The 11,120-nt window shown below is 36.3% G+C and overlaps 2 protein-coding genes across 2 annotated transcripts; both read right to left on the reverse strand.

The window, feature by feature from the left end:
- Positions 1-2,363: 2,363 nt before the first annotated feature.
- LOC149010237 (putative aldo-keto reductase 4) lies at positions 2,364-4,384 on the reverse strand. Its single transcript, XM_089161598.1, has 5 exons — positions 4,107-4,384; positions 3,817-4,014; positions 3,308-3,480; positions 3,093-3,195; positions 2,364-2,888 (listed from the first exon to the last, which is right to left on the reverse strand). The coding sequence occupies exons 1-5, from the start codon at positions 4,317-4,319 to the stop codon at positions 2,556-2,558; spliced, it is 1,020 nt and encodes a 339-aa protein (XP_089017724.1). The 5' UTR covers positions 4,320-4,384; the 3' UTR covers positions 2,364-2,555.
- Positions 4,385-6,389: 2,005 nt separating this feature from the next.
- Positions 6,390-8,629, reverse strand: LOC149010238 (putative aldo-keto reductase 2). Its single transcript, XM_089162042.1, has 5 exons — positions 8,295-8,629; positions 7,948-8,151; positions 7,516-7,688; positions 7,332-7,434; positions 6,390-6,932 (listed from the first exon to the last, which is right to left on the reverse strand). The coding sequence occupies exons 1-5, from the start codon at positions 8,505-8,507 to the stop codon at positions 6,594-6,596; spliced, it is 1,032 nt and encodes a 343-aa protein (XP_089018168.1). The 5' UTR covers positions 8,508-8,629; the 3' UTR covers positions 6,390-6,593.
- Between the last annotated feature and the right edge of the window lie 2,491 nt (positions 8,630-11,120).

An 11,120-nucleotide genomic window follows, 5' to 3' on the forward strand; every position in this document is an offset into this window, starting at 1 on the left:
TTGATGGTAAGACCGCAGATTCTATAACGAATCACACCCATGGGTTGTTGGGTATAACCGAGACTGGCAGGTGGGGTGTGACATCTAAGATCGAAAACATTGGGTGTTAGTTCATCTCTTAGGATTATCGCAAGATCAAAGACCTCAACAACAAAGTTGTTGAAGTCCCTAAAAGATCCGATTGATGAACCTATATGCAAATTCCCATTTTCTAGAAGATGGAGAAGAAATTGCAGAGGCTAGTGTTTAAGCTAAAATTAGGCAAGTGAGATGCTACGGATTGCGACCAATGTAAATAACTCACACCAACCTTTAATCGCATCATTCAACTTTGTGAACACTAGAAAGTATTGAGAAGAAGAGAAGCCTAAAACTAAGATGCGAAAAGGAGGAAAAGGCCAAGCTTTTGTATCTAAACTAAACTTAATCGTACAAGTGGAACCCTTGTGTGCTTGAATTTCTTGGGCCCTGTAAATTCCTTATAGCATTTCCCACATTGATGCACTTTGGTCCATGGTGATTGTGATCGTTGCTCTGATAATGGAGAGCTCAAGTTCTCCTTGTTGCCTATCAATTCCTTAATGTTTTTCAACCATGCTCCTCCTCTTCTCTTGCTGTATTTCATGCTCTTCCCAACGATGAGATTCAGGTTCTGTACATTTATGCTTAATTTCTTGACTGCTACATAAAGATCTCTCAATGTAATCTTTGGATTAATCAATTCGTTGACGATTGGGGGATACGCTTTGCTTTTCTTAAATTCCTCTCGGATTAATTCCTTCCATGTTCGAGTTCTCATCGGTAGTCATGGAGAGAGGAGACTTACACATCATGAAAGGGAAGGAAAACCAAGAGAACCAGAGAGCCCAACAACTAAGAAACGTTGGAGAAGAAGTGGTGAGGATTGAAACGTGAGTCGAAGGTTCTCACGGGACGGTCGCCGGAATCGGAAGAGGAGGAGGATGCGGTGGTGGATTCAGTGAGGGATATTTTTTTCTTATTACACATACTTAATCCCAAGAGTACAAGAATGATAAAAGAAATGAATAGAAGCCATACAAGTGGAGAACTACCCAAAGCAAGTGAGGTTGCAGTTCCAAAGAATCATCATCCAAATCAAATCTGGAGTGGATAATTTCATGAACAAAGAGCAAAGGCAAAAGCGAATCCGATAGAGTTATATTCCAATTCCCATGCTCTCCAACTTGGGACACCAAAGAGAACAAATCTAGTTTTTGGAGGGCGATAGCAACCAAGGGTCATGCCAGAATGAGTGGTGCACTTGTTTCCCAATGTTTTGAAAAAAAATTGTTTAAGGCCACGAAGCAATAGGGAGAGCATGTTTGGATCAGCTCCCTATTGGAGGAGAACAATGTATACTCTCCTAATGCTTTCGAACCACATAAGGGTAGGACCCACAGGGAACCCACTGAAAATTTTCTCTCTTTTTTTCATTATTTATAAGGTTGCCCCACCACTATAAGTGGTTTAAAAGCATCAACGGAGCGCATTGGTCTTCCCTTAGGGGAGCTGATCCAGACTCGGGTAAGGCTATTCCAAACCGTAGACCCTATCTTCTTGCACACTACCAGGGACGTGTTAGTGAAATACTTCCCTTTGAGAACCCTGGCCCACATTGATGTTTTATCCTTAAGCAATCTCCATGTTTGTTTCAACATCATATCTTGGTTATGGTGCTTTGCGTGGTAAAGGCCCAGGACTCCAAGAATTGCAAGTTTGAAAATATGTTTTTTTGAAACACTGGAACATTTAGAATACTTACCCATTCCAGAATTTTAAAGCAATAGAATCAAGTGAGTTACATACCCACTCAAGAAGATGATAACAACACATAGAGAACGGAAAAATTGATTCAAGGATAAGTTTAATAAGAAGTTGTCTACCTGCAAAAGAGAGGCTATTAAACTTCCACATGCTTAACCAAACAACGACTTTGTCCACAAGGAATTAGAAGTCCTTAATACGAGAATGCACATGTAAAACATATATTATATAGATATTTACTTGACTTATCCATCTCGCTTGTCGCAATTATCTGAGACAAAAAGGAACATAACTGAGGAGACACATTAAACGAGAAAAAAGACCACTCTTTTCAAAATTAGCACTTTGAGCTGACAGGTACAAAAAACAAGTCCAAAGCAACCTTAATTGTGTTTATATCACTTTCAGATGCCTGACGATAATTAAAAAGCATTGTTCCAAAAAATAAATGCGATAATGACCTATTTTAATCCCTCTAAAATAACTCAAGTCTTGATAAACATCCAAAATTTGGGATGGGACCTCCATAACTCATAAATAAATATGGACTTAAAGGGCACTCCTGAAAGAGAGGGAGGTATAACTTTATTAATCACAAAACAGAAAAGGAACTTAAGCAAATTTCATACATGGTAAACTCTTCTTTTTTTATGGTAAGGTTACATATAGGTAAACTCAAGACTTCAAATAGAGACTAGCAGTGAAATTTAAGAGCTCTCTGTGCTTCAAAGGAAACAAAGTGAAGCTTTATTGAACACTGTAATGGCAAATTATTGATCTCTCCAAGTTGATGGATGAGGGGTTTCTGAGTTCTTCCAAGTGCTAAAAGTGGATGGGTATCTATCACCTTTAACTTCCAAAACCAAGGCTTCAAGTTGAGCCATTTCTTCAGGTGTTAATTTCACAGATAAAGCACCAACATTCTGCATCAGGTTTTCAACTTTGGTGGTGCCAGGTATAGGACATACATCACTTCCTTGATGGTGAACCCATGCCAAAGCAAGCTGACCAGGAGTGCATCCCTTTCTTGTAGCAATCTCATTTACTTGCTCGTATATACGTTTGTTATATTCAACATTCTCAGATTGAAACCTCGGAAGATTCTACAATAAAAAAAATTAAATTTAAAAAAAAAAAGAAGAAGAAGAAGAAGAAAAGAAACCAATTCTCATAGCTGGATGACAATTTTCTGGGTTTGATTTAAAATTTAAGAAACGAGTAGGGAACCTTAGGGCTTGGGTTGCTGTCAACAACCTCATTTAATCAGTCTTTCAAATGGTAATGCAAAAAATTAAAAAGACAAGAACCTTTCTGGTGTCATTTGTAGGAAGACTTTCAACAAATTTGGGTCCATAAGAGAGGAAGCCTCTTCCTAGAGGGCTATATGCCACAATACCAATTCCAAGTTCTCTGGTATATATTCAACAAAATTAAGAATAACATATAACTGTGAGTAAACTGAAAAACATATAAGAAAGAAAAAGAAAGAAACTAAAATAGATAACGTTGCATTATAACTTGCCTACAAGTAGGAATTATTTCTTCCTCAGAATCCCTTGTCCATAAGGACCATTCCAATTGCACTGCTGTTATAGGGTGGACAACATGGGCTCTCCTAATTGTGGAAGCAGAAGCCTCAGAAAGACCAATGTACTTAATCTTTCCCTCTTCCACCAGTTTCTTGAGCTCCCCCATCTGACTTACATAGAAAACAAAAATGAATGATTAAACATACACGTAAGAGGTATAGTAGGCTTATCCTTCAATAAGCTTTGCTGAAAACCTGAAAGGTGATGATGTTGTTGTTGTGAAGACTAATTTTCACCAAGTAAAATGTATTCTAAACCCGTTTTGGGCCTAAATGCATTCAAATTCACTGTTTATGGATGTTTAGCCATTGGAAAATAAGCCATGGGTCTTGTTTAGAATTTTCAACCTTTCAAAATGGCTGATTGTGAGCTCCAAACTGCTCACAAGTATATGACAAATCAATGCTTCTCTAGAAACTAAGGAAGGGGTAAAAAAACACACCGTGATTTCAATGGGAACTCTGGTATCAATCCGGTGCTGATAATAGAGATCGATGCAATCAACCTGAAGCCTCTTCAAGCTGGCTTCGCAGGCAGCTCTCACATATGCTGGATCTCCTCTGATTTCCCATTTCGCCTCTGAAATTATGTTACCAAATTTAGTGGCCAATTCCACCTTCTCTCTTATTCCCTGGAGAGCCTACACATCCAAGATGAAACAGAAAAAAACTCAAGAGCCTAAATCAACCAGAGAAGGAAACAGATAATAAGAATAGAAGGGAGAAACATTACCTTTCCAAGAAGGATTTCATTGGTGTGAGGGCCGTAAACATCAGAAGTGTCAAGGAATGTGATACCATTGTTAATGGCGTGGTGGATGAGAGCAGTCATATCGTCGTCAGGCTTTGGAGAGCCATAGAAGGCAGACATACCCATGCAGCCAAGTCCCTGTGCTGACACTTCCAGGCCTTGTGACCCCAATTTCATCCTCCCTACACTCGCCATCTTCTTGATTTACAGTCAGAAGCACACTGCCACCCAAGAACAGAAAACCTAGACAGACACTTCTTCTCGATCTGTCTCTGGATATAAGCACCACCCACTGGACAAGTGTGCTTCATCTATTTATAGAAACAAAGATTCCCACTCACCACAAGTGTGGGAATGATGTCAGCAGGGACGCCAGCATCTCTTGCATTAAAAGATTAAAAGTTGCCGTGCAGCAGACAGAAATAATAAACATTAGGAGTGACTCGTGAATTCTTGCACTACAAGAAAATGTATTTTAGGATTAATTACATTTAAGAAAAGGTGGGATCTTAAGACTTTCACAGCTTTCTAACTCGGTTTTTATTTTTTATTTTTTTAAATGAAACAAAAGCATCAGATTCATGACACTTTTAAGAGTTTTACGAAAACGGTTGTCTGCTTTCCAGCAGAACAAAAGACTATAATACCTGATACATTTCATAGTGATTTGCAGGATACAATTTGAGACATTTTGTCACTATTCTATCATAGTTTAAAGTATCGAACAGTCAACAGTCGAGATCAAAATTTTGACCAGATTTAAATCTTGATCTTACAAGATAATCTTGTGCATTAAATGCACAGAGCTAAAGCCATTTTGCACAATTTGGTAGTGGACAAATGCTAGATTAAGTACAACAAAGATGGCGTTAAATTCAAGGACCATGGCTAGACACCTCAAAGGGCAGCAGCATAGTAAGCTTCTTACATGTAGATTAAAGGATCAAACAATACGTTTTTTTAGGGGCATGGACACTTACAAGAAGTAAGGTGGTTGAATTAAAGGAGCGCCAATTCAACTGACTAAGGCTTATAGAAGAGATAAGAAGCTCTTAGAGCCAAAATAATACAATTTTCAATGTTGCTTCTAGTCAAATAGGCTTATGTTGCAAACAATAAGAGGTCCTACCCCTCCAGGTGTAGTAAAAAGAAACTGTTAATACCGAAAAGATTGATCGAATTCATCAGGGGAAGTTCCTAATGCAACTGACAAAATAGATCAATGAAAGAGATCCAAAATAGTTTTTGCAACCAAAATTCAGACTTTAGGCCAAAGGTCCTGCCAACAATATGTGCTTAGCTCCTGCATTTTTTTCTGAAACCTGTATTCTATCTGGTACGATGGATATAGTTCTCTCCTTTATATATTCCATCTCAACATATTCAAGCCCACAACAACTATTTTACGAGCATAAGGAAAATCACAAGGAACCCAATGGAATGAACTATTTGGTTTCTCAAAGTGGTACCAACTAATATGCTTGTTTCCTTAGAGAGAATTCTTGCAAAGTCGAGGCCTGAAATTCCCAGTTTAGAAAAATATACAATCTTTGGTTCCAAGTTATTTTTAGAATTCACGCAAGGATCTTAAATAATATTTTGAGGGTCCTCCGTGGAAGGTGATACACTCCTGCAGGGAAACAAATGCAACACTAGATCTTTTAGTAGTCTTTGCTGCCAAATAACATGTGTCAAGTGTTTGTGTATTGTGGCCTAAAACAATTTTTTTAAGGAAAAATAAATATAATTGAATGCAAACTCAGGGGGTCAATATGTAATTTGTTCTCGATAAATATATATTTATTGCAATTGATAGGATACAAATTTCAAAAACTTCTTGATATCTGGTGATGACCATTGACTCATGCTCACATCTACATTGCACAAATTTTTTTTGTTAGAGTCAGTAGGATTTGGAGATGACTCTACATTTACAACCTCATTGCAAATAAATTCAAATTGTAGATGTTAGTAGCAGCATTGTTTCCCCTTGAATTGGGATTCTCTACCATGAGATTATGCTTCCCTCGTACCCCTCTGTCACATGGACTTCCCTTCCTAAAAGCATGATAAATGAGTGTTAGGAGAGTACAGTCCTCCACCCTTGCGAGTTGAACATCCAGACTCTTTATCCTTGGGGACAACAGTTTAGTGGTCATGATTATTAGCATTCTTTTATACGATAGAAAAGTCATTATCATTAGTATGAAGCACAAATTTTTTTTTTTTTAAATAACTGTGGTGTCGACTGAAGTTGTCTTTCATATAAACAAAGATAAGTCACTTAATATAGAGTTATTGAAGATCAAATAAAAGAAAAAGCAAACAGAAGATTAAATTTATTGGTCAACCATAGGATGAGGAATCTTCTTAGAGCTCTATACAAAAGGCACTTCGAAGTCCAAGAAGCCACACAAGTAATTTAAAATGACAACATACTACAATAAAAGCTAACTAGTAAGTCTTCTATCAAGTACTCTTCCATGAAGAAAGCTCTGGAGTCTCTGAAGTTGCCCAAGTTGATATCGTGGGTGAGTATCTATCACCTTTAACATTGTCCACCGAGGCTAAAGATTCAAGTTCTGCCATTTCTTCCTGTGTAAGCTTCACAGACAAAGCTCCAATGTTTTGGTTGAGGTTTTCAATCTTGGTGGTTCCTGGTATTGGACAAACATCATCTCCCTGGTGATGGACCCATGCCAATGCGAGCTGTGAAGCGGTGCATCCCTTCTTTGTAGCAATCTCATTCACCCTTTCAAATATAAGTTTGTTATGCTCAAGATTTTCAGCTTGGAACCTTGGTAGAGTCTACACATAAAACAACAAATACTTGATAAAGGTACTAAAGTTGCAACCATATATATATATATTGAACACACAAGTGATCTTTGGTTTCTGTTGAACCCTTATTTCTCAAGAAACAGAGACGGGAAGAGACAGGGTGGAGAAGTGAAGCTGTCGAAAAATTAAAGTGTTAATTAATACTACAGTCATAGATGTGGAAAGAAATTTCTAAATATTAATGTCATGTTCTGCAATTTGTGAGCATGTTGAGCTTGAAGGTATAGAATTATGAAAAAATGCTAAAGTGTGCAACATCTTTTCGGGCGGATAATAGGGTTGGACAGTAAATGAGAATAGTGTTTATCCTGATAGATGATCTTATAGAAATGCAGACAATCATTTATGGGATGGAGATATACAAACCTTACGAAAGTCATCATCGGACAAACTGTCAACAATCTTGGGCCCTGATGAGAGGAATCCTCTTCCCAGAGGACTGTATGCAACAATGCCAATTCCAAGTTCTCTGAATGGTTAAATGGAATAAGGATTAATAACACACAAGTATAACCCAATAGCAAAGACAACAGGCAGAGATCATCCTTACCTACAAGTAGGAATTATTTCTTCTTCCACATCTCTTGACCATAATGACCACTCCAGTTGCACAGCAGTTATTGGGTGAACAGCATGTGCTCTCCTGATCGTTGAAGCAGATGCCTCAGACAACCCAATATACTTGATCTTCCCCTCTTCAACCAGTTTCTTTAATTCTCCAATCTAATATAATGCAACCAAATAATTAAAATCCGACAAAACTCAACGGTTTTAAACCTAGTTTCAAAATGAGTTTTCAATCAAAGTTCCAGCTTTTTGTTGATCTGAAAGGTATCTCAACAGGAACCGAAATTATATTAAACATCTCCAGATGATTTCCTCTGAATCGTTGTCTACTGCAAGCTCCAATGATAACCCTCTAATAATTGGAATAAAATGATTGATTTAAGTAGAGCGGTTAGAACATTAAAATGAAACTCACAGTGATTTCAATCGGAACTTTAGTATCAATCCGGTGCTGATAGTAGAGATCTATACAATCAACTTGAAGCCTCTTCAAGCTGCCCTCACAGGCTGCCCTCACATAAGCCGGGTCACCACGTATTTCGAATTCCTGTTTCCTATCTGAATGTGCAATCCCAAACTTGGTAGCCAATTGAACTTTCTCTCTCAAACTTTTCAAGGCCTGCAAACCCACATTCCATTTCATCATCCACAGAGCCAAAAAACAGTAAATTTAACAATTTCACAGTGTGATCAGAACATAAGAGCAGAAAATTAAGAACAATAAACAATGGAGTCCAGTTTTCAGTTTAAGTTTGATCTAACCTTTCCAAGAAGAATTTCGTTGGTGAAGGGACCATAGACATCAGAAGTGTCGAGGAAAGTGACACCACTGTTGATGGAATGGTGGATGAGCTTGATCATGTCTTCGTCTGGTTTTGGAGGACCATAGCCGGCAGACATGCCCATACAGCCCAGTCCTTGAACTGATACCTCAAGCCCTTGAGAACCCAATTTGATCTTTCTTACACTACCCATTTCCAAAACTCACCTTAACCCCTATGTTTCTGTCATCTGTCTCTCTATGGACTGTATTTATAGTAGCAAGACATGCTTCCTAGGCCGGAGCCGCCGGACCTCATCCGAAACCTCCAGGACTCAGTAAAACAAAAACATTTTGAGTGGTTTTTGATTATGCATGGACCCATTCACCAGATTTTTTACCCTAACATATATAATCAGTTGTTGACGCAAGTGCTCACGCTATCTTTGAAAAATCTTGTTTGATGGCTGGGTGTTTTATCATAGGATTAGCGTGTGCTGACTTTTTTCCTAGGGTGGCTCTTGTGAACCAAGAAGTCTTGCTTAACCTTTATGCCGTTCGACCATCATTCTGGATATGTTACTGAGGAGATGAAGGGTTGCAGATTTTTCAGATCCTAATTGTATTTTATTATTTGTACCATATTTTTATTTTTAATATAAAATCTCTCTTTCTCCATAAAAAAAAGGCGTATTCTTTCTTTTCTTTCTGTTTTTTTTTTTTTTTGGGTATTTAAGGGGGCTTTTATACATTATGAAGCAGAGCTCAACTCTCTTTACTGAGAAGTATTGGTGTTAGTACTGAGCTAACTTTTGATGGTTAGACTATACAATTTTTATTTTGCATATTCTTATAGTTAATTTTGAAAAGAACAATTGGCAAGAATGATAAATTTAATAGTTGTGGTTTTGCTTATCTTATAATAATATTCGTTGCATCTAATTTTTAATCACATATCACCTTTCAAATGGTGGTATGAGAGATACCTGTGCGATAAAAAGATGAAGTGAGAGAATTAGGTTACTATTAAATTCTATATTAAGTATGTTGTATTCTTTTGTACAGAAGTAAAAATTACAAAGTTTGGTTTCTACCCAAAAAAAAAAAGTTACAAAGTTTGGTCTTTGAACATGTATGTTCATAATTCCACAGAGGAGCTAAAAGAAGTTTGTTGTAAAAATGTAGATTTCTTATGGAAAAGTTTGAAGGATAGTTTAAGATAATTGATGAAAACTACAAATACATCAAAACTTTGTCAAATTGGCAATGGCCCTTGAAACATTTCTTAAATTTAGATAATAGTATAGTTTGTTACCAAATTTTGTTAAGTTATGATTAGATAACTTCATAATTCATAAACAACCCTTCATCTTTTGTGATTCTAAGGTATTGCCCTTAGTAAATAGAATCCTAAATTTCATCTTTTTGCTTCTTCTTTCTTGAGTTCCTTCTTTTGTTCATTTATTTTATATTATGAGATACAACTAGGGATATATTCATGATTTTCTCTGACCATAACACTTGTAATGGAAAAGGAGTCAACTGCCAATTTGGCATAATTTTGAAGTGTCTATATTTTTCGCTAATGATCTTTGAGTGTCCTTGAAAATTTTCCTTTTTTCAAATAATGAAAAATTAGTTTGTCTTCTCCAAAGATAACAACTGAGGGTTTTAAATGGTACGGCATTAGAAATTCAGTATGATATCGACACAATACAAAAAATTGGTACCTAAAATAAAAAATTATATCATAACATTTTCATACCCGTATTTATACTCCTACAGTTTCGATATGAAAAATCGTATGAAAATGGTAGAAAAACATTACAGAAATGGTATGAAAATGATACAAGAATGTTAAAATTTTGGCATGACAATGATATGATTTGATACGTATTGCTGATATGATACCTGAAAACCGATAGTTAAAAATAAAAATAAAAAATAAATAAAGAAAAAGTTATATGAACGTTGAAGGGATTACCACTTTCACGTTTGACTAATCAACCTCCATGCAATGTTGGAAGTGGGGAAGGTTAAAAAGGAGATTTTTTTCTTCTTCTTTTGTTTCCATTTTTATTTTTTATTTTTGGTAAAATTCTTCTTTTGTTTCTCATAACGGATAATTTAATATATAAAAGGTGTAGGGGAAAGATTTTATTTTATATATGCATGACATGCAGATGTTTGCCCTTATTTCTAAAGTGATTCAAACTTTTGATGTCATACAACAAGACATTGATGCTTATCATAAGAATAACTTTTAGAAATTGAGGATACAAAATCAAATGTAATATTTTTAATGATAATTTGAATTATTAATTGAATTTTTGTTTAGACGACCTTAGAAAAGTGTTCAAATTTACTATTTCTACTTTGAATCCTATGAAATCAAACCCTAGATAATTTTTAGACGCTCTTTCATTTGACTTAAGGACTCACTCAAAAAACAGACAAGTCGTTTTTCAAAATTCATTAACATATAACATTATTTCAATGTTGACATTTCAAACCATAATACCCTAGATAATTTCCAAACGCTCTTCCATTTTAGTTGAGGACTCGCTTAAGAAACATATTATTGTTTTAAGGTAGACATTCTACTTTTTGGGGTTGAATTTTAGGATTATCATTCAATATTTAGCATTGTGGGTTTTCACTACTAGTTTCCTTATTTAGCATTGTGAGTACAGCTTTGGGTTTGAGTTTGTTCTAACCTTTCCAAGAAGAATTTCGTTGGTGAAGGGACCATAGATGTCAGAAGTGTCGAGGAAGGTGACGCCACTGTTGATGGAATGGTGGATGAGCTTGATCATGTCTTCCTCTGC

Source organism: Hakea prostrata, chromosome 7, assembly GCF_041222555.1.
Source record: "Hakea prostrata isolate BN-2017 chromosome 7, UWA_Hpros_2, whole genome shotgun sequence".
Classification (NCBI taxonomy): Eukaryota; Viridiplantae; Streptophyta; class Magnoliopsida; order Proteales; family Proteaceae; genus Hakea; species Hakea prostrata.

Excerpts from the sequence above, each read along its gene's own strand:
- LOC149010237 (XM_089161598.1), bottom strand. The coding sequence starts at position 4,319 with ATGGCGAGTGTAGGGAGGATGAAATTGGGGTCACAAGGCCTGGAAGTG. Across the intron at positions 3,196-3,307 it reads GAAATAATTCCTACTTGTAG|AGAACTTGGAATTGGTATTG; the intron begins GCAAGTTATAAT and ends AATATATACCAG. Across the intron at positions 2,889-3,092 it reads CTACAAATGACACCAGAAAG|AATCTTCCGAGGTTTCAATC; the intron begins GTTCTTGTCTTT and ends TTTTTATTGTAG.
- LOC149010238 (XM_089162042.1), bottom strand. The coding sequence starts at position 8,507 with ATGGGTAGTGTAAGAAAGATCAAATTGGGTTCTCAAGGGCTTGAGGTA. Across the intron at positions 7,689-7,947 it reads AAGTTCCGATTGAAATCACT|ATTGGAGAATTAAAGAAACT; the intron begins GTGAGTTTCATT and ends GCATTATATTAG. Across the intron at positions 6,933-7,331 it reads CCGATGATGACTTTCGTAAG|ACTCTACCAAGGTTCCAAGC; the intron begins GTTTGTATATCT and ends TTTTATGTGTAG.